Below are 18,199 nucleotides of genomic sequence, written 5' to 3' on the forward strand. Positions count from 1 at the left end.
AGGTTAAATTTCTAAAGATTCAACACAAATATTATTTCTGAAAATGCATTTCTGATGTATTTTAGTGTGCATACTGCAATATACACAATACAAGATTATTTTGTCAGTGGGGTTTTTTAGTTTATTAAATTGGCATAGTTATCCAGCAACAATGCAGCATCATTGTGTTACCACTACTGGTTCCATTGGAGTTACCAAAAAATGAAGAGCATTTCCTGCTAACTATACAGTTATCTTGTTTTACCACTGTGTGCACTGTGATCACAAATGTAATACATAGGCACCTCAATATAGGCCACTAAATCCATATTTAGGCACCTAAAGAAGTCACCTGATTTTCAGAAGTACTAAACACACACAGTTCCCAATTAAGTCATGGGACTTCAGGTGCTCAGTACCACTGAAAACCAGGCTAATTTTAATTTAGTGCCTAACTTATGACATTGAAATTTTAAAGTTTTAAATGACAAACTGCCAAAAATTTAAACTAAACATTATTAGGCTTTAATATAAGGATTTTGTTCCAGTAAAACAGCAAACATACTGGACAAATATATGGAAGGACAGGAGAATTTTCTGTGTCAACCTAATGTTATTGTGTAATTGCAGTTATACAGTGAATATTGTATGAAAAGATATGCAACAATAGCGACACCTAGTGGCACTTATAATTACAAAAGTGATGCAATTGCTGAAGAAAAATCGTTTTAAACATTAAGTGAATTTAGCTTCATGCATTACTGTATATGACAAACATTATAACTAAGCTAGCAAAATAAACCATTTTCCTATAAACTAATTGCCATGAAGTTGAAAACAAGTCAACTTAAGGAGAAAAAAAAAGCTGAAAGCAGTTTCGGGTCACGCACCTTCTTGAGGACCTGTCAATTTTCATAGTTCTACACTCATTTTCCCCTTCTATTAAAAAGCTTTTTTCTGTCTCGCCCCGTTTGTGCGAGATTAGCTCACTGATTATACAAGGGAAAGAACGGTTACTCACCTTCTTGTAACTCTTGTTCTTCAAGATGTGTTGTTCATGACCATTCCAATCAGGTGTGTGCACGCGCAGACGTGCATAGTAGCTGGAAGATTTTTCCCTGAGCAGCAGACGTAGGGTCAGCCTGGGCACCCCCTGGAGTCACGCCTTCATGGTGCCCAGTACTGTGCCCTGTCGATCCTACACCCCCTCAGTTTCTTCTTGCCGGCTACTCCGACAGAGGGGAAGGAGGGTGGGTATTGGAATGGACATGAACAACACATCTCGAAGAACAACAGTTACAAGAAGGTGATTAACCATTCTTTCTTCTTCACATGCTTATTTATGTCAATTCCAATCAGGTAACTCGCAAGCCCAAGTTCAGGAGTTGGTGTCAGAGTCATCCATTGACTGGAGCACTGCTCATCAAAAGGCCGCATCGTCTCTGGCCTTCTGAGTAATTGCATGGTGAGTGGTGAAAGTGCGGATAGAGGACCAAATCCTTGCTCTGCAGATTTCCCAAGTGGGGACCTGTACCAGGAATGCTGTTGACTAAGCCTGCGCCCTGGTGGAGTACGCAGTAATCGGGGGTGCAGGAACCCCTGTCAGGTTGGAGCACTCGCGGATGCAGGATGTGATCCATGACAAAATGTATTGTGACGACACAGGCAGACCTTTCGTTCTGTCCACCACTGCCACGAACATCTGGACCAATTTTCTGAACAGCTTCATTCTCTCAATGTAAAAAGCTAGTGCTCTGAGGACATCCAGAGAGTGGAGTCTCTGCTCCCTGCCACTGGAATGCGGCTTAGGGTAGAATACCGGGAGAAAGACGTCCTGGTTAATGTGAAACTGTGATACAACCTTTGGAAGGAAAACAGGGTGAGGTCTAGGCTGCACCTTGTCCTTACAGAACACAGTATAAGGGGGCTCTGAGGTTAAGGTCCTGAGTTCAGACACCCTCCTGGCCGAGGTTATCGCCACCAGAAATGCCACCTTGTAAGAGACAGAGAGAGAGGAGGGAGCACGTTGCCCAAGGCTCAAAGGGCGGTCCCATTAGTTTACAAAGGGCTGGGTTGAGGTCCCAGGCTGTGGCAGGCTGTTGGACGTGAGGATATAGACTGTCGAGCCCTTTTAAAAACCAGCTGACCATAGGGGTAGCAAACACCAAGCAGCCCTCCTTGCCCCAGTGAAAGGTGGAGATGGTGGCTACGTGCACCCTTATCGATGACAACGAAAGCCCCTGCTGCTTCAGATGGAGGAGGTAGTCCAGAAAAGGTGGCACTGGGGCCAGAGTTGGGGATGAATGGTACTGCGCCGACCAGATTGAAAATCTCTTCCACTTGGCAAGGTAGGTAGCTCTCGTGGAGAGTTTTCTACTGCCAAGGAGGACTTGTCTAACCTGTTCTGAACAGGAAAGCTCCATCGGTTTCAACCATGGAGGTTCCATGCCGTGAGGTGAAGCGACACGAGGTTCGGTGTTGAAGACAACCATGATCTTGCGTCAGAAGGTCCAGGAAGAGTGGCAGCATGACTGGGGCTTCCACAGACATGTCTAGGAGAGATGTGTACCAGGGCTGTCAGGGCCATGTTGGAGCTATCAATATAACCTGAGCTCGTTCCCTCCAGATCTTGAGGAGCACCTTGTGAATGAGCGGTATGGGCGGAAAGGCATATAGGAGACGACCTCCACGGTGGAGGAGGAATGCATTTGCTCTGGAGCCCAGGCTGAGATTCTGGAAGGAGCAGAACTGCTGGCACTTCCTGCTGTGTTGCATGGTGAAAGCCCCACCCCTGAAAGATTGAAATCATGACGTCTGGGCAAAGGGACCACTCGTGGCCATGAAACGACCTGCTGAGGTGGTCCGCTAGCTCATTCTGTACCCTGGGGAGGTACGACCCTTGTAGGTGTATTGAATGTTCTACACAGAAGTCCCACAGTATGAGGGCTTCCTGGCACAGGGGAGAGGAGCATGCACCCCCGTTTGTTGATATAGAACATTGCAGTGGTGTTGTCCATAATGACTGATGCACGTTGTCTTTTAAGTATGCCTGGAAGCCTGGCACATCAGGTGCACAGCTCTCAGCTCTCTGACATTGATGTGGAGAGCCAGATCCGCCTGAGACCAAAGACCTTGAGTCCTGCAGTCTCCTAGATGTGCTCCCCAGCCCACGTCTGATGCATCTGTCACTAGAGACATGGACAGCCATGGACTGGTGAAGGGGACTCCTGAGTATATCTCCTGAGAGTCGAGCCACCACAGGAGGCAGTCCAGAACTGGGTGAGGTAGGGTCACTATCCTGTCCAGGTGGTCTCTGGCCAGGCAATACACTGACACCAGCCACGACTGAAGAGGTTGTAGCCTGCGCCTGGCATGCTGCACCACATAGGTACAAGCCGCCATATGTTCCAGAAGCTTCAGGTAGTTTCTTGCTGTGGCGGTGGGAAACTGTCTGAGGCCTCAAAAGGTATCAGTCGGGGCCTGAAACCTCGCTTGCGGTAGGTATGCCCTGGCCTGGATTGAGTCCAATACTGCCCTTATAAACTCTACCCTCTGGACGGGGGACAGAGTGGACTTTGCTTCGTTTAAAAAGAGACCCAGGTTGACAAAGGTGGCTCTGATAAACTTGACCTGAACCTCCACTTGGGTCTTGGAGCGGCCCTTGATCGGACAGTCATCGAGGTAAGGAAACACCTGAACCTGTTGCCCGCGCAGAAACGCAGAGACAACTGCCATGCACTTGGTGAAAACCCAAGGTGCTGCTGACAGGCCGAACGGGTGGACTGCAAATTGTTAGTGGGTGTCACGAACCTGAGGTACTTCCTGTGCGGCTGAGTGATCACGATATGAAAGTATGCGTCCTTCAAGTCGAGGGCAGCATACCAGTCTGTTGGATCCAAAGAGGGAATGATGGAGGTCAGAGAGATCACGAGGAACCTGAGTTCTTCATAAACTTCCGCAGGTCCAGGATGGGCCTGAGGCCGCCTTTGGCTTTCGGTATTGGGAAATACTGGGAATAAAAATCCTTGCTCCTGTGCTCCCAAGAAACCTCCTCCACTGCCCCTAAAGATAGGAGCAATTGCACTTTCTCAATAAGGAGTTGCTCGTGAGAAGGATCCTGAAGAGGGACAAGGAAGGGGGTGGAAGGGTAGAAGGGCACAGAATTGGATGGCGTATCCCGTCTACCGTGCGGCGCACCCATCGGTCCGAGGTGATACAGGACCATGCACAGTAGAAAGGGGATAATCAGGACGAGAAGGTAAGGATCCATTGCCAGGTGTGGTACACAGTCCTCAACTGTACCTTCAAAAAGGCAGGCTTGGGGCCGGAAGACTGCTTTGGTTGTCCCAAGCTCTAACCGGAAGGTTGACACAGCCTTCCCCTGCAACTTCTGTTACGGTCTTCTGAAGCCATCTTAGCAGTTCTGCTGACCGAACCTCTGGGTAGGCTGCAGGCAGAAGTGTCTCCGCTGATTGGAGGATGTATAGAGGCCCAGGGACCTGAGGGTGGCTCTGGAGTCCTTCAGGCTATTTAGCCTTTTGTTTGTTTTCTCAGAAAATAGAGTCTCATCCTCAAAAGGCAGGTCCTGTATCAAAGGGGAGACCCGATCCCTGGAGCCATGAGCCCCTTCTCATGACTACACCCGTGGTCATGACTCTAGTAGCACCGTCTGCTGAGTCAAGTGCTGCTTGCAGAGATGCCCTGGAGATCAACCTCCCCTGCTCGACCAAAGCCGAGAACTCGGCCTGGCAGTCTGAGGGGAGCAACTCTGTAAACTTAGCCATCGCCGAGCAGGTATTGTAGGCGTATCTGCTGACGATGGCCTGTTGGTTGGAGATTCCGAGTTGTAGTTCCCCCACGGAATAGATCTTCCACCCGAACAGGGTCAAGCTTTTTCGCGTCCCTAGTCTTGGGGGAAGGTCCTTGGAAACCCTGCCTCTCTCTCTGATTTGCAGCGTCCACCACCAGAGAGTCAGGCTGTGGGTGGGTGTATAAATGTTCATAGCCCTTGGAGGGCACAAAGTACCACCGTTTATTGCACTTGGCAATAGGCAGAAGGGAGGCTGAGGTCTGCCACAGGGTCCTGGTCATATCCAGGATGGTTTTAATTAGTGGTAAGGCCATACGGGAAGGGCCCGAAGGGGCCAGGATGTCTACCATAGGGTCTGCATCATCCGTAACTTCTTCTGTGTTAACGCCCAGACCCTGTGCGACCCGGTACAGCAACTACTGCAACACCTTGGAGTCTTCCAGGGCTGGGGCAATGGTAGCGCCTGCAAGCGCCTCATCTGGGGAAGATAAGGAGGAGGCGTCTAAGGGAGGTGGCTGTTCACTTCCATCTCCGCCAGAAGGATCACGTGAGCCAGTGGAGACAGGGATGGGCTGGTCCGGCCTCGGTGCCAAGAGGAGTGCCAGCACAGGTGTCAACGTCGCCCCCCACGTCGGCGCCAGAGGCGCTGTTATGCGGTGTGTCTGCGCCCAGGTGGTCATCGACATCAGTGCAGGCAGTGTCGAGGATGCCATCAGTGCCGGTGCCGTCGCAGGAGCCGGTGCCGAGGGCACTGTCAGCATCGTGACCTGAGCCACTGGCCGCTCTGGTGCTGAAGGCACTGCCAAAAGGCGCACCACCATTGGTGTCGACGTCAGCAATGTTGACGCAGACGCCAACATCGATGCCGCAGGTAGCTGCTCGGCCGCTGGACGTGCTGGGACAAAGGTAGCGGACATGACTGAAGTGGCATCCAAGTGAGAGCCTTGGCTTGGACCCTGGGCTTGGTCGAAAGCTGATGGAGTCCAGAAGGGCCACTGAGCTAGGTTCTGCCACTGAGGGGCCGACTGCCTCAGTGAGGACCTCCTATGGTGCCTGGAGGATGACCTTCTGCTCCTCCTATAGTCGGAGCGGTACGAATCTGATTCTGATTCGGAAGCCTCGGAATACGAGGACCAAGGCGGTGCTGCACCTCTTGATGTGGAGCGTCAGGAGTCCAGGGACCAACTTCGCTCTCTGGACGGAGGTGCCAGAGCCTGTGGTTGCCGAGGTGACAGGGAGCGGCACAACACCATAGCCAGCTTTCCCTTAGACTGCACAAGACGGGATGGAGCCTGCGGTGCCTGGGGGGCGAGAATGAAGACATGAGTCTGAGCAGGTCCTGTGCTGCCCCAAATGCTTTAGGAGTGGATAGAAGCAGCAGGTTCTCAGAGGGGTTCAGCGAACGCGACTGGCCTGGACTTGACTGCCTCCCCTGGGCAGGAGTCGACGTGGCCACCCCTTGCGTCTCAAAGCTGTGATCCGAATGTGGTGCCACTGATGGCTGGTCTCTGGGTCTAGGTATTGGGGATTGACCCCTTTTGACCCTCTTCTTCTTCTACACCGACGACTGGGACCAGTGCCGAAGGCTGGAGTGTCCTCGAGACGCTCCATGACAGTGCAAAGGCTCCTTGGGAGAGTCTTTCTTCGGCACCCGGTCCCTCCAAGAGGGCACCGACACGCTCCGCATCGAAGACAACGTGCTGGTGGTAGGGTCCCTGGCACTGGGATCCTACTGTGGTCAAAGAGCTGCCTCCATGAGGAGGATTTTAAGCCGCTGCTCTCTCTCTTTCAGGGTTCTTGGTTGGAATTCCCAACATATTTTACAGCGGTCTTTTTGGTAACCTTCGCCCAGACACCACAAACAAGAGGTGTGGGGGATCACTCTTTGGAATGCGCTTCACGCAGTCCTTGCAGGTCTTGAAACCTGGGGATCACAGCATGCCCTGGGGGCAGCAAGGACAGGGGACGGGGGAAAACCCCGCAACAGAACTTACGAATAATTAACTAGGTAACAAACTATACTAACTGACTAAACAAGAAGTATACAATGAGAGTCAAGCTGCTAAGCCACTTACCGGAGCAAGAGCCAGGGAAGTTCCAGCTACTGCCACTGGAGGTAAGAAGGAACAGAGGGGGTGGCGGGTCGGCAGGGCACTATATTGGGAGTCAGGAAGGTGTGACTCCAGGGAGAGCCCAGGCTGACCCTACAGCTGCTGCTAAGGGAAAAATCTTCCAGCTACTGTGCACATCCGCACGCACACAAAATTGGAATTGACATGAATACGCACTCGAAGAAGAAACAATAAAACTGACTACACCCGAAGTCCTGTCTAATGCACAAAAGTAAACAATCCAAAAAGACAGAAAAAATATTTTCTATTCTAATCTTTCAGTTATAGTAATCACTGGGTGTTACTTTAACAGTGAACAAAGAAGTTTCAGAGAGAAGTAAAATTTAAGTTGACAACATCCATTTAACATATATATTTTAAAAACCCTATATTAAAAGAACACTGAGGTTGCAGTGTCAAGCACTCAAAAGTAGGGAAATGACAGAATTAAGGTTGCCTGTGCAAACTACCTCCAACAGATACAGACATGCAACTTCATGAAAGCTGCACTCTGTTGCAAAACCTGAACAGACCTCAGACACTCTTGTAACAACAGATCAGAACGTCTATCACATATTGACTCCATACATCTGGGGAGCTAGGCTGCCTTAATACTGCTGAGGTCTCAGTTAAGGTTTTGCATTAGAATACGAGTATGAAGAAGCTGAGGTACATATTGCCTTTTGGTATCAGTCAGATGAGGAAGTGAAAACCTTATGGAGCATTAGAGCGTTATCTATAGCATTGTAGGCAATGTGAAAAAGGCTAGAAATGCAGGAGACTTTTCCCTTAACTTGTTACTTCCATGCTTTTCAGGTTTTGCATAGATAGGGTCTATACTGATGTAGTCTTAGCTGTCACTAAATAAAGTTTTTTATATTTATTTCCTAGTCTTTTATACAGGGTTTGTACCTCACTGGACAGGTACACATTGTTAGGCAGGGGAGAAGGAGAAAATGACAAAGTAACTGAATATGAAACACCCATACTTTGGTGTGCCCTATAATTTACAAATACGAAATAAGTGTGTGTGGCAGGATGTTCTCTTCGTGTGAATTAAATAAACCACTTGTTTTTATAAAGAAAATTTGTCCACCTCTTTCCCAAAGTGTGGTGCCCAGAATGAGTATTCCAGCTTAGGCTTCTCTAGTGCAGAGCAGAACAGGACAATTGCCTCCCATGTCTTACACACAAGTCAGAATAACATTAGCCTTTTTTGCAACTGCATCACATTGTTGACTCATATCAATTTGTGATGCACTATAACTCCCAAATTCTTTTCAGTAGTACTACTACGTAATCAGTTATTCCCTATTTTATAATAGTCCATTTCATTTTTCCTTCCTAGGTGAAAATTTGCACTTGTCTTTATTGAATTTCATCTTGTTGAATTCAGACAAATTCTCCAATTTTTCAAGGTCCTTTGAATTCTAATCCTGTCCTCCAAAGTGCTTGCAACATCTCCCAGCTTCATGTCACCTGCAAATTTTATAAGCATATTGTCCACTCTACTATCCAAGTCATTAATGAAAAGTATTGAATAGTACCAGAGCCAGGATTGACCCTACAGGATCCCACTAGATGCATCCACCCAGTTTGATAGCACACCACTGATAACTACTGTGAGAACAGTCTTTCACCCAGATGTGCACCCACTTTATAGTAATTTCACTTAGACAGTATTTCCCTAGCTTGTTTATGAGAATATCCTGTGGGACTGCATCAAAAGCCTAACTAAAATCAAGATCTCTCACACCTACTGCTTCCCTCCCCAAACCATTGGGCCAATAACCATGTTTCCATTTTCTGAAACAAAAAGTTGTCCCCTATACACTCCAAGAACTTATGGAAAATTCTGGGTTCGGCTGTATTACTTTTGCAACAGCTGTCTGGGTATTTAAAGTCCTCCATTACTACCAGGTTTTGTGTCTTGGATATTGCTGTTATTTGTTCTAGAAATGCCTCATCCACCTCCTGTTCCTGATTTGGTGGTCGATAGACCTCCAACAATGAAATCACCCCTCCCTTTTTAACCCCTTTTATATTTTCCCAGAGACTTTCAACTGGTCTGCATCTCTCCTCTTTTCAGACATCCAAACAAGCACATATATAGTTTATACCCATATATACACCTCCTCGTCTTTTATCCTGCCTGTCCTTCCTGAACAAACTATATCCCTCATACCTAAATTCCAATCATGAGACCTACCCCATAAAGTCTCTGTGATACCAATTAAGTCACAATCGGCAGAGGTGAGATTTGAACACATGATCTCCTTTTTCCCAGCTGTATTTGGAAGTTGCCTCCCCTTTCACCATCCAACATTAATACAATCATAGTAACTAATTTGGGGAGTATGGTACTGCTCTAATTTTTGGGTAGTAATTATGATGTTTCATCTATTTGTCATGGAATTCCTGCAATTACAGAGCAGTAAGAAGTGTCAACAACAGCAATACATCTGTCTGCGATCAGTAAATATTTCAGAACTCCCTATGAGCCACCACTAGAGCCAGAACATCCACAGTTAATTATACACAAAAATAAAATTGTTTCCTAAGACCAGCAAGATGAGTTGCTGTATAGTAAAAATAGCAGACATTTAAAAAATGAATACATTGCAATTCCCTGGGAGTCCTGATGCTCTGAAAATGATGGACCATTTACTCAACTTCTGGAGGATCATTTTGGAGTCTGATCCTAAGATGTGCTGACCACTGTAATTCCCATTGAAGTTTTTGGGAGCTGTAGATGCTCAGCATCTTTCAGGATCAGGCCCCTTCTGTAAAATTACACTTTAAATTTAAATTAATGTTCAGTGTTACAGGAGATATTTTTGACTCAAGAGCTTAATCTTGGCAACACAGTTTAAACGATTCGAGATGTTTTCATAACATTATTCTTCACATAAATCCATAAAAGCATGCAACATTTTCAAATTATTCTTGGCTGAGGCAATGCTTTGCAAAAGTAAAGTTAGCATCAGATGGAGCTTACCTATTTTTTTTGGAATTTTCATCCTTCCCTCTTTTAACTCCAAAAATTCTTGTAATCAGGGTACTAAACAGAAGAGTGGAGGAATTTCTCACCTAATGTATAAAGAAACGTGGAATAGGTATTAAGCAGCTTTCAAATCGCACTGTAAACTGGATTTTAAATTTAGTTGTAATTTAATTTAGAATTTTTTAAAACAGCAACAGAACATTTTACATGCCAGACCAGACACACGGACCTTAATCTAGCATCCTTCTTAAAGGCACAGGAAGGTGAAAGTACTTTGTTATACAATACTTAACATGTAAGTAGAGCAGACAAATAGTTTAATGAACTCCAGTGCCCTAAAATGGTTTAATGGAGAAGATTGTGTGGCTTAATGGTTAAAAGATCAAGGTTGGAAAGCAAGCAATCTGGCATCCATCCCTGACTCTGCCACAAACTTCCCGTGTAACCTTGCGTAAATCACTAACCTCTGCCCCATTTCCCTATCTTTAAAACAAGGAAAAGAACATCTACTAGTGGCTCCAACTCCTTTAGCCCAGGGACCAGTTCAATGAGAATCACAGCTTTCATAAATCACAAAACACTGAGACCTCAGTCCAGAGCTCATCTCCCTTACCCGCAAAGATCATCACAAATTCATTCAATCAATCAATCAGATGCAAGTACCATTAAGAAAGTGAGGCTTTCCGGAATAATCAGTCTGGGAACTACTGCAAAGTTCAGACATATCCTTGGGCTATATCAAGGACAAGGAACAACCGTAAGCCCAGGTTTCCAGTAGCCTAAAGCATTTATTTTTAGCCATGGCAGGTCATGAGCTATTGGACCTTAAAAATAACATACTAATAACCATCTTGCACTGAGACCCAATCCAATGACCAGAAAAAAAGTTAGTTGAGTCTCACTAACATGACCACTGACTCACTATCAGCCAATCAGATTTTTTTTTAAATTGGTAAGATAATTTACTTTTGTCACTCTTGAAATTAGACAGAAGTACACTCTGCATTACATCAAACCAACACAAAAAATACATTGATATAACAATACTGAGACCCAAACTGCAGCTTTCCTGTGATTTGTCTCCAGTATTGTGCCATGATATATCACATTCTGTAATACGTATGAACATTCAGTTCATAAAAATTCCATCAGCTGTGGCATAATTATTGACAAACATACAAATGCTTTGATAAGCACCATCACCACATGCTTCTCCAACCTAATACAACATATTAAGGATTAACTTACTGCCCAGACAGGGGATGTAAAACCTAGAATTGCTGCTTGTATTCCATCTGCTATGTAAGGTATGATGTTTTCACCAAAGCGGGTATCCCTAAACAAGGCCCTCAGGATATTTAGAGAATGAACCTGGGGGAAAAAAATAATTATTTGTTTTGTAATATATGCTACTTTATTGGAAAAGTCCTCAAATTACATACTTTAACCATAGCCATGGAGATGAACAAATCCATGCATTTACTCATTTATGCCACTTAATTTCCACTTTAAATTCCATTCAGCATATCACTATTAACAATCAAAGCAATACAATGGCACTATGCAAAGTGCTTTGAAAAGCAGTCATAGTTAAAAAAAAAATAATGAAGAAATGATTCACTTTTCTAGCTACCACCACATTTATGAAACATTGAGATTCTTGAATGAAAGAAACTAAACAATATAAATGTATTTATATTTTTAACAGCAGCAAACATATGACGAAATGAGTGTCAAATTCTTTAATACAGCTAGTAAAGTTGTAATGCTTAGCAATCTATCCTGGACAAATAATGCTGAACCTTCTGTATTACAAGTAAAATCAAGCCATAAAAGTTGCACTTTTTCCTCTCCATGAGGAGAGGATTTTCAAAATTTCTCAGGATTATCTGAAGCACCAAACCTGGTCAGTAAAGTCAATTTGATCATCCTTTTTTGAGCTTCAGGTACATGATGGTGAAATTTGTCAACCAAGAAGGGAAAAAAAAAAAAAAGATACTCTTTGATTCAGGCCTGGTCTACACTACAAAGTTAGGCACCTTATGTCGACTTAATTGTGCATGTGTCTACACTCAAATTTGTCTTCCACAGATGTAAGCGCCTCGTTATGCCAACATAGTAACACCATCTCCCCAAGCAATGTAGAGTCACAGTTGATGTACTTAGGTTAATGCTATGCAAATGCAGATGCTGAGGTAGAGGTACTTATGTTAACCCTAACCGTCCTCCAGCAGCTGTCTGTCCCACAATGCCCCAGACTGACCACTCTGGTCAGGCATTCTGAACTACTGCCAAGAGGTCACAAAGAGCGGAAGCCTCCACCCCCACACCCCTTCAAAGCCTCAAGAATTTTTGAAATTCCTTTTCCTGATTGCCTGGCTTGGCAAGCACACATAGCAGCTCTCCATTGTTGTGTATAACTGCCCAGCTGACCATGTCAGCTACATGCTCCAGACACACTCCTGCCTGGTGCAGACAGGAGATATTGGATCTCCTGGCCTGTGGGAAGAAGAGCTCAGCTCCAAAGCAGCCAGAGAAACATCAACATCTTCAGATTGCTCATGGGACGCAGGAGAAGGGATTTGACAGGGACCAGCACCAATGCTGCATGAAAGCCAAGGAGCTGTGGCAGGCATACCAGAAGGGTGCAGGGAAGCCAACAATCAATCCAGGGCCAAGCCGCAGACCTGCCACTTTTACAAAAAGCCACATGCCATACTCAGCAAAGACACCACCACCACTGTCCACAGCATTTTGTACATCTCTGAGGAGGTTGAGTCACAGACCCCTGCCATGAATAGCAAGGAGAAGTATAGGGGATAGGTGCCAAAGGGATCGAGCTGCACACTGAGCCTGTTTTTGACTCCACTGCAGTCCACCCAGTCCCACCAGTCAAGCACAGGCGAGCCCAATGCAGGGGAAGGAACCTTGGGTAAGTGTGCAGATACGTTTTCACTTACAGAGATGGCGCTCCCAGAGTAGCAAGACACATCTTTTGGTTTTTCAATAATTTAGTTTACTCATGCTAGAAGAGGTAGTGGTACAACCAAGGGTAGTAGAGTTGCTATCTGCTTTTCATTCGCCTACAGAGTCAAGCAGGGGGAGCAATAAGGAGTTGTTTTTTTGTTTTTTTTTTAAATGTACACAGCGATGTCCCTGGAATCCTCTTGAGAGATCTCAATGAAACGTTCATGGCGGTACTCTGCAATCCTCTGCCGAAGATTTCCAGGAAGGGCTGCCCTATTTCTTCCTCCGTGGTAGAATGCTTTCCCACTCCACTCAGCGATAACCTTGGCAGGCACCATTGCAGTACATAAGCTAGCAGCATATGGCCCCAGGCAATTTAAGGACACCCAAAGCAGCTGTGCTCTCTCTCTGCCTTTGTTATCCTCAGCAGTGAGATAAAAGCTGAAGTCACCAGCGCCTGTGGAAAACGGTGCCAGTATTCACTGCCATTGCCCTATACTACTAGAATCATGCAACACCAACCCCCAGCAGGCCATGCTCCCAAGAAGAAGTGAGAATGCTGTACTGAAAACTTTAGAGGAGCAAGGGGAGTGAGTTCAGCACCTCAAGTTTTGCTTTCCGTAGTGAATGCACTGACAATGTTACCTCTGTGCATTTTATCTTCAGCTGCTGCCATTGCAGGTTTCAGGGTCTACCACTCCACACTCACAGAATGCCTGAGCCAGATGTGGAGAAAGAGCACTCGGGATGATACGTTCAATAAGATCTGTAAGCCAGTGCTGTATCAGACCATGAACATGGGGGCCTGGAGGATGAACGTTACAGATACCATGGAGAAGGAAAGAATGGAGAGAAGAAAGGCGCACGATTCCCAACAGGAAAAGGAGAAGGAGATCCACCAGGACATAATGGGGCTTCTCAGGCAGACTCTGAAGCAGCTCCCAGGCTCACATTCCTTTGAAGCCCACTGAGAACTCAACATTGGGAGGTCCCTAAACCCTCACCCTCCTCACAACATTCCACCTGGCATCAGAGATTGCTACACTACCCCTACTACTCCATCCTGGGGGACATTAAAAACAGTCACATCTTCACATACACTGACCTGTGAAAGCCACAGTTGGAGTATGTGTAGTTTAAATGGACATGAATGATCCTTCCCCTTCATAAGTTCTGTTCTCTTAATTTATTTATTATGTTTTTAAAAGTATTTGTTGTAAAACTGCATTGGGTTTTTCACTGATTGTTACAGAATAAAAAAGTCTATTATTTGGAAAGTAATTTATATTTATTAGCTCACAGAACATGCTGCCGAGCACTCTGCAGCTCTGAAAGCTACTAATTACAAAGTGTCACACAACTCATCGAAAGAAAAGGAGGACTTGTGGCACCTTAGACTAAAATTTATTTGAGCATAAGCTTTCGTGAGCTACAGCTCACTTCATCGGATGCATTATGCAACTCATAGAATCATTCACAAACAACATTAATAGGTGCATTGACAATGTTATATTCCTACATGTACAGCATTGACCACACATTTCCTACCAGACCACAAAGATCAGGGCCAGACAGACCACACTACAACGCTACCACATACTACTCCGGCTCACTGTGAAAATGGTCTTTCAAAGCCTCCCTGAACCATATAACTCTGCATTGCACGCTTCCAATAGCCCTTGCATCTGTCTGTTCAAACTCAGCAGAAAGCCTCTCCAGCTCCATCCTCCACCCTTGTGGAAACTTTGCGCCCTTTGCTTCACAGACGTTATGCAGGACACAGCAGGCAGCTACAACAATTGGGATATTTTTCTTATTAAGGTCCAACCTCATGAGTAAACAATGCCAGAATCCCTTCAAATGACCAAAAGCACATTCAACCGTTACTCTGCACCTGCTGAGCAGGTAGTTGAACTGTTCCTTGGTGCTGTTGAGATGGCTGGTGTGCAGCTTCATGAACCAGGGGAGCAAGCAGTAGGCTGGGTTCAGAAACCCACAGTTCAGAAACCCCACTGCTGCAAATCCATCCACTATGTCCTGCACATTGCTGAGCGTCACAGTTCTGCACAGCAAGAGGTGATTAATGGCCCTGCACACTTGCATCGCAACATCCCCAGTGGAGGACGTCAAATTGATTCCCAGCTGACCAGTAGCAATCTGGCATTGCAAGTTTCCACGGTGCGATCACTACTCACTTCTTCACTGTCAGTTCAGCTCTCATTTTGGCATCACTGTGCTAGAGGGCTGGGGCACACTCAGCGCACAGGTCCAGGAATGTGACCTTGCGCATCCAAAAGTTCTGCCGTTACTTCTTATGATCCCATACTCGCATAACGATGCGATCCCACCAGTCAGTGACTGTTTCTCAGGCCCAGAAGCAGTGCTCCATCATCTGCAGCTGTTCCATGAACGCCACCAAAATCCTTGAATTGGTTCTATGTTCCACAACAATCAGTCCTCCAAGGAATGACCATGCCCCTTACCACGGTATGCATCCGATGAAGTGAGCTGTAGCTCACGAAAGCTTATGCTCAAATAAATTGGTTAGTCTCTAAGGTGCCACAAGTACTCCTTTTCTTCATGGCCCTTACGGCTCTGCAAATACCCCAGGATTGTGCACCCTGTGCTTGCAACACTCATGACAATAGTACAGAGGTATGCAGCCACCGTGTGTCTCTCAGAGATGTTAGACAATGAGGAAGGCCACATGAGTTTGTGGGATTTTGAAAAAAAGTGAGAAAATTATGGGATATAGATAACATTATGGGAGAGAGACAGTTGCATACTGGGAAATTCACCCCATGCACCCAGTCATCTCTGCACGATTCATTTTGGCCCCATCATGCAATGTCAAAAGGTCTCAAAAGCCAACGTGCTGAATGATGGCGAGTTGCATGGTCGGATACCTACCTTGGTGCACCATTCTCTGCATTGATACAAGCACTCCTGATGAGTAAGTACACCACCAACACAAGGAGCCAAGTATGCATGCATACAAGCAATGTACTAACCACGGCAGCTGTATGCCAAGTACCATGAGTCAACATAAAATGTATAGTGTAGATGTGGCCTCAAAAATTAGATAAAAAACACACACACAAAACCCCACCTGGAACAGGTGTTTATGAAAGAGTGCCAATTTTAAGCTAAGATTAATACTTGGGCTCTCTCAACATACATAGTATTTTCTTGTACTTCCCTACACATACTGGGCTAGATCTTCAGCTGATGGTAATCACTGAAGTTGGACTTTGATGGAGCTACATAAATTTGCACTAGCGGACGAGCTGGCATAGTAACTAAATACTACAGACACTGAAGTTAGCTAACTACAAACCATGCTCAGCTATCAAGTTTTTAAAGTACTGCTACTTTAATGTTGAAACATAAAGATGTTTGACGTTAAATTGGACCAATTACTTTTAAGATTTACAAATATAAGTTAATGATCATATATTTACGTATGAATAGTCATTTTTCAGTGTGTGTTCTCATTACTGTTCCATACTATGTATTGAACACAAACTACTGTTTATTTACTCCAAATGGGAGTTTGCTTAATACTAAAATTTACTCATCATTTGTTCAGAAATATTACAGGGCAATAACCTGATTATGCAAATTCTAATAAAATGGAATTAGTATACTTTCACCACATGAAGGGGTCAATATAGAATGTTTAGTATTTTTGTTCAGAACATGTCTCTTTCATTTGCATGAAGAGTCCAATAACTCCACAACCTCTGGATGCTTCAAGAAACTAAACTTTAGCATGTCTGTGGATCAAAAAAAATGAATTACATCTACTTTTAAAAAACACATAACTTGTTTTAACTGGTTGACAAAGGACTGTTTTGGGAACTTTATTTCCTAACATCATTATGTGTTTTACTTCTCACCTGAGGGATTATGTTGGGTGATTCATTCACAGGTACAGCCAAAGATATTAACTCATTCATTGTCATTTTCAGTAAGCTTGTTTTACTCTTCTTCGGTTCCGAAGCCAACAAAGCCTAAGGGAGGGTAAAAAGTCGTAAGTAATTAGTTATTCTATCTACTAACAGTACTGCCCAGTTACCATCTCTCTCTCTCATACATATATAAGATATTACAGCAGAGTGTCTGATCACTCTTGAGCACCACAGGGAAACTTGCACAATAGTTTCGATTTTATCCTGTTTTTTTGTTTTGTTTGAAGAAAATATATAGTTTTGATACGACATGGGCTGGTTGGAAAACAATACCATCCTGCAAAAACATTTACTTTTTTGAAAACTGTTTCATTCTAATGTGAAATGAAAATGAGACCTTTTTGAAAATTATCATGAAACATTTTTCAGAAGGTCTCGTTTTCAAACACTCAGCCTCACAAAACAAACAAACAAACAAACAAACACACACACACACACACACACACACACAGAACCAAAAAAGGCAGAAAATTCATCGGTTAAGATTATAATAGCAACATTAAACACCAGGCCATACAGTCAGTCTCTCTGTCGGTATCTTCTGCTGGAGCTGTTCCACTTTGTATAAATAATTAAGTATTCATTGGCCAGAGACTTGCATAGGATGTAGGAGACCCACGTTCAACTCACTGCTCTGAATAAGGCAGAGCAGAGACTTGAACCTGTGATCCCCACCATCCTACATGACTGCCCTATCCACCAAGCTACTAGCAATTCTTTGGTGGGGGTGTCCTGGTTGGTCAAATCTCTCAGTCTTAGTCTCCCCCCACTCCCCAGCTCCATCCTCCACGTCCCAATTTCCTGGGTCCTGGAAACCTCCCCCAAGGAATTTTCTGTCAAAATGACATTTTTCAACAGAAAAAAGTTTGGTTGAAAATTTTTCAACCAGCTCTAGATACAACCATTTGAGTGTGTACTAAAGAATATTTCTTCAATTGTACTGAGGTGCATTTAAGCAAATGTGTGCATGCCATTAGTTTTGTTGATTCAAAGTGCTTAAAACCACTGCAAGACTGTAAGAGAATGTGAATTCAACAAGCCAGACAGTTGCATGAAGTATATGTAGCTTGTAAGCTCCAGCTAGACACACGCACACAAACGCTCTGCCCCAACTTGTAAGTTTCATGCAAGAAATAAATTATGACTATATTAAAGTTGAGTCATTACTTTTTTCTTTTTAGATATGCTTAATATATTTCTCTTTTTACCATAAAATTCACATTGTAAAACACAGCATGTGTAATGTAGATGAATTATCTTATATTATCTTAACTGTTGCATTTCAACAGTGTAACTTTTATCCATAAGACATTGTTAACAGTTGTATATGCATCCACTACTCTCACTTTGGATGTTC

The 18,199-nt window shown here is 44.6% G+C and overlaps 1 protein-coding gene across 1 annotated transcript in view; it reads right to left on the reverse strand.

Annotated features, from left to right (window-relative positions):
- THADA (THADA armadillo repeat containing) overlaps positions 1-18,199 on the reverse strand; it is a 288,720-nt gene that overhangs the window by 206,490 nt on the left and 64,031 nt on the right. The window contains exons 24-26 of the mRNA XM_084623532.1: positions 16,771-16,884; positions 11,153-11,275; positions 9,899-9,990 (exon numbers count right to left, since the gene is read on the reverse strand). Coding sequence (XP_084479658.1) covers positions 9,899-9,990; positions 11,153-11,275; positions 16,771-16,884 — 329 coding nt within the window. The remainder of the gene's footprint in view (positions 1-9,898; positions 9,991-11,152; positions 11,276-16,770; positions 16,885-18,199) is intronic.

This window comes from Lepidochelys olivacea, assembly GCF_965140295.1.
Source record: "Lepidochelys olivacea isolate rLepOli2 genome assembly, chromosome: 3".
Taxonomy (NCBI): Eukaryota; Metazoa; Chordata; order Testudines; family Cheloniidae; genus Lepidochelys; species Lepidochelys olivacea.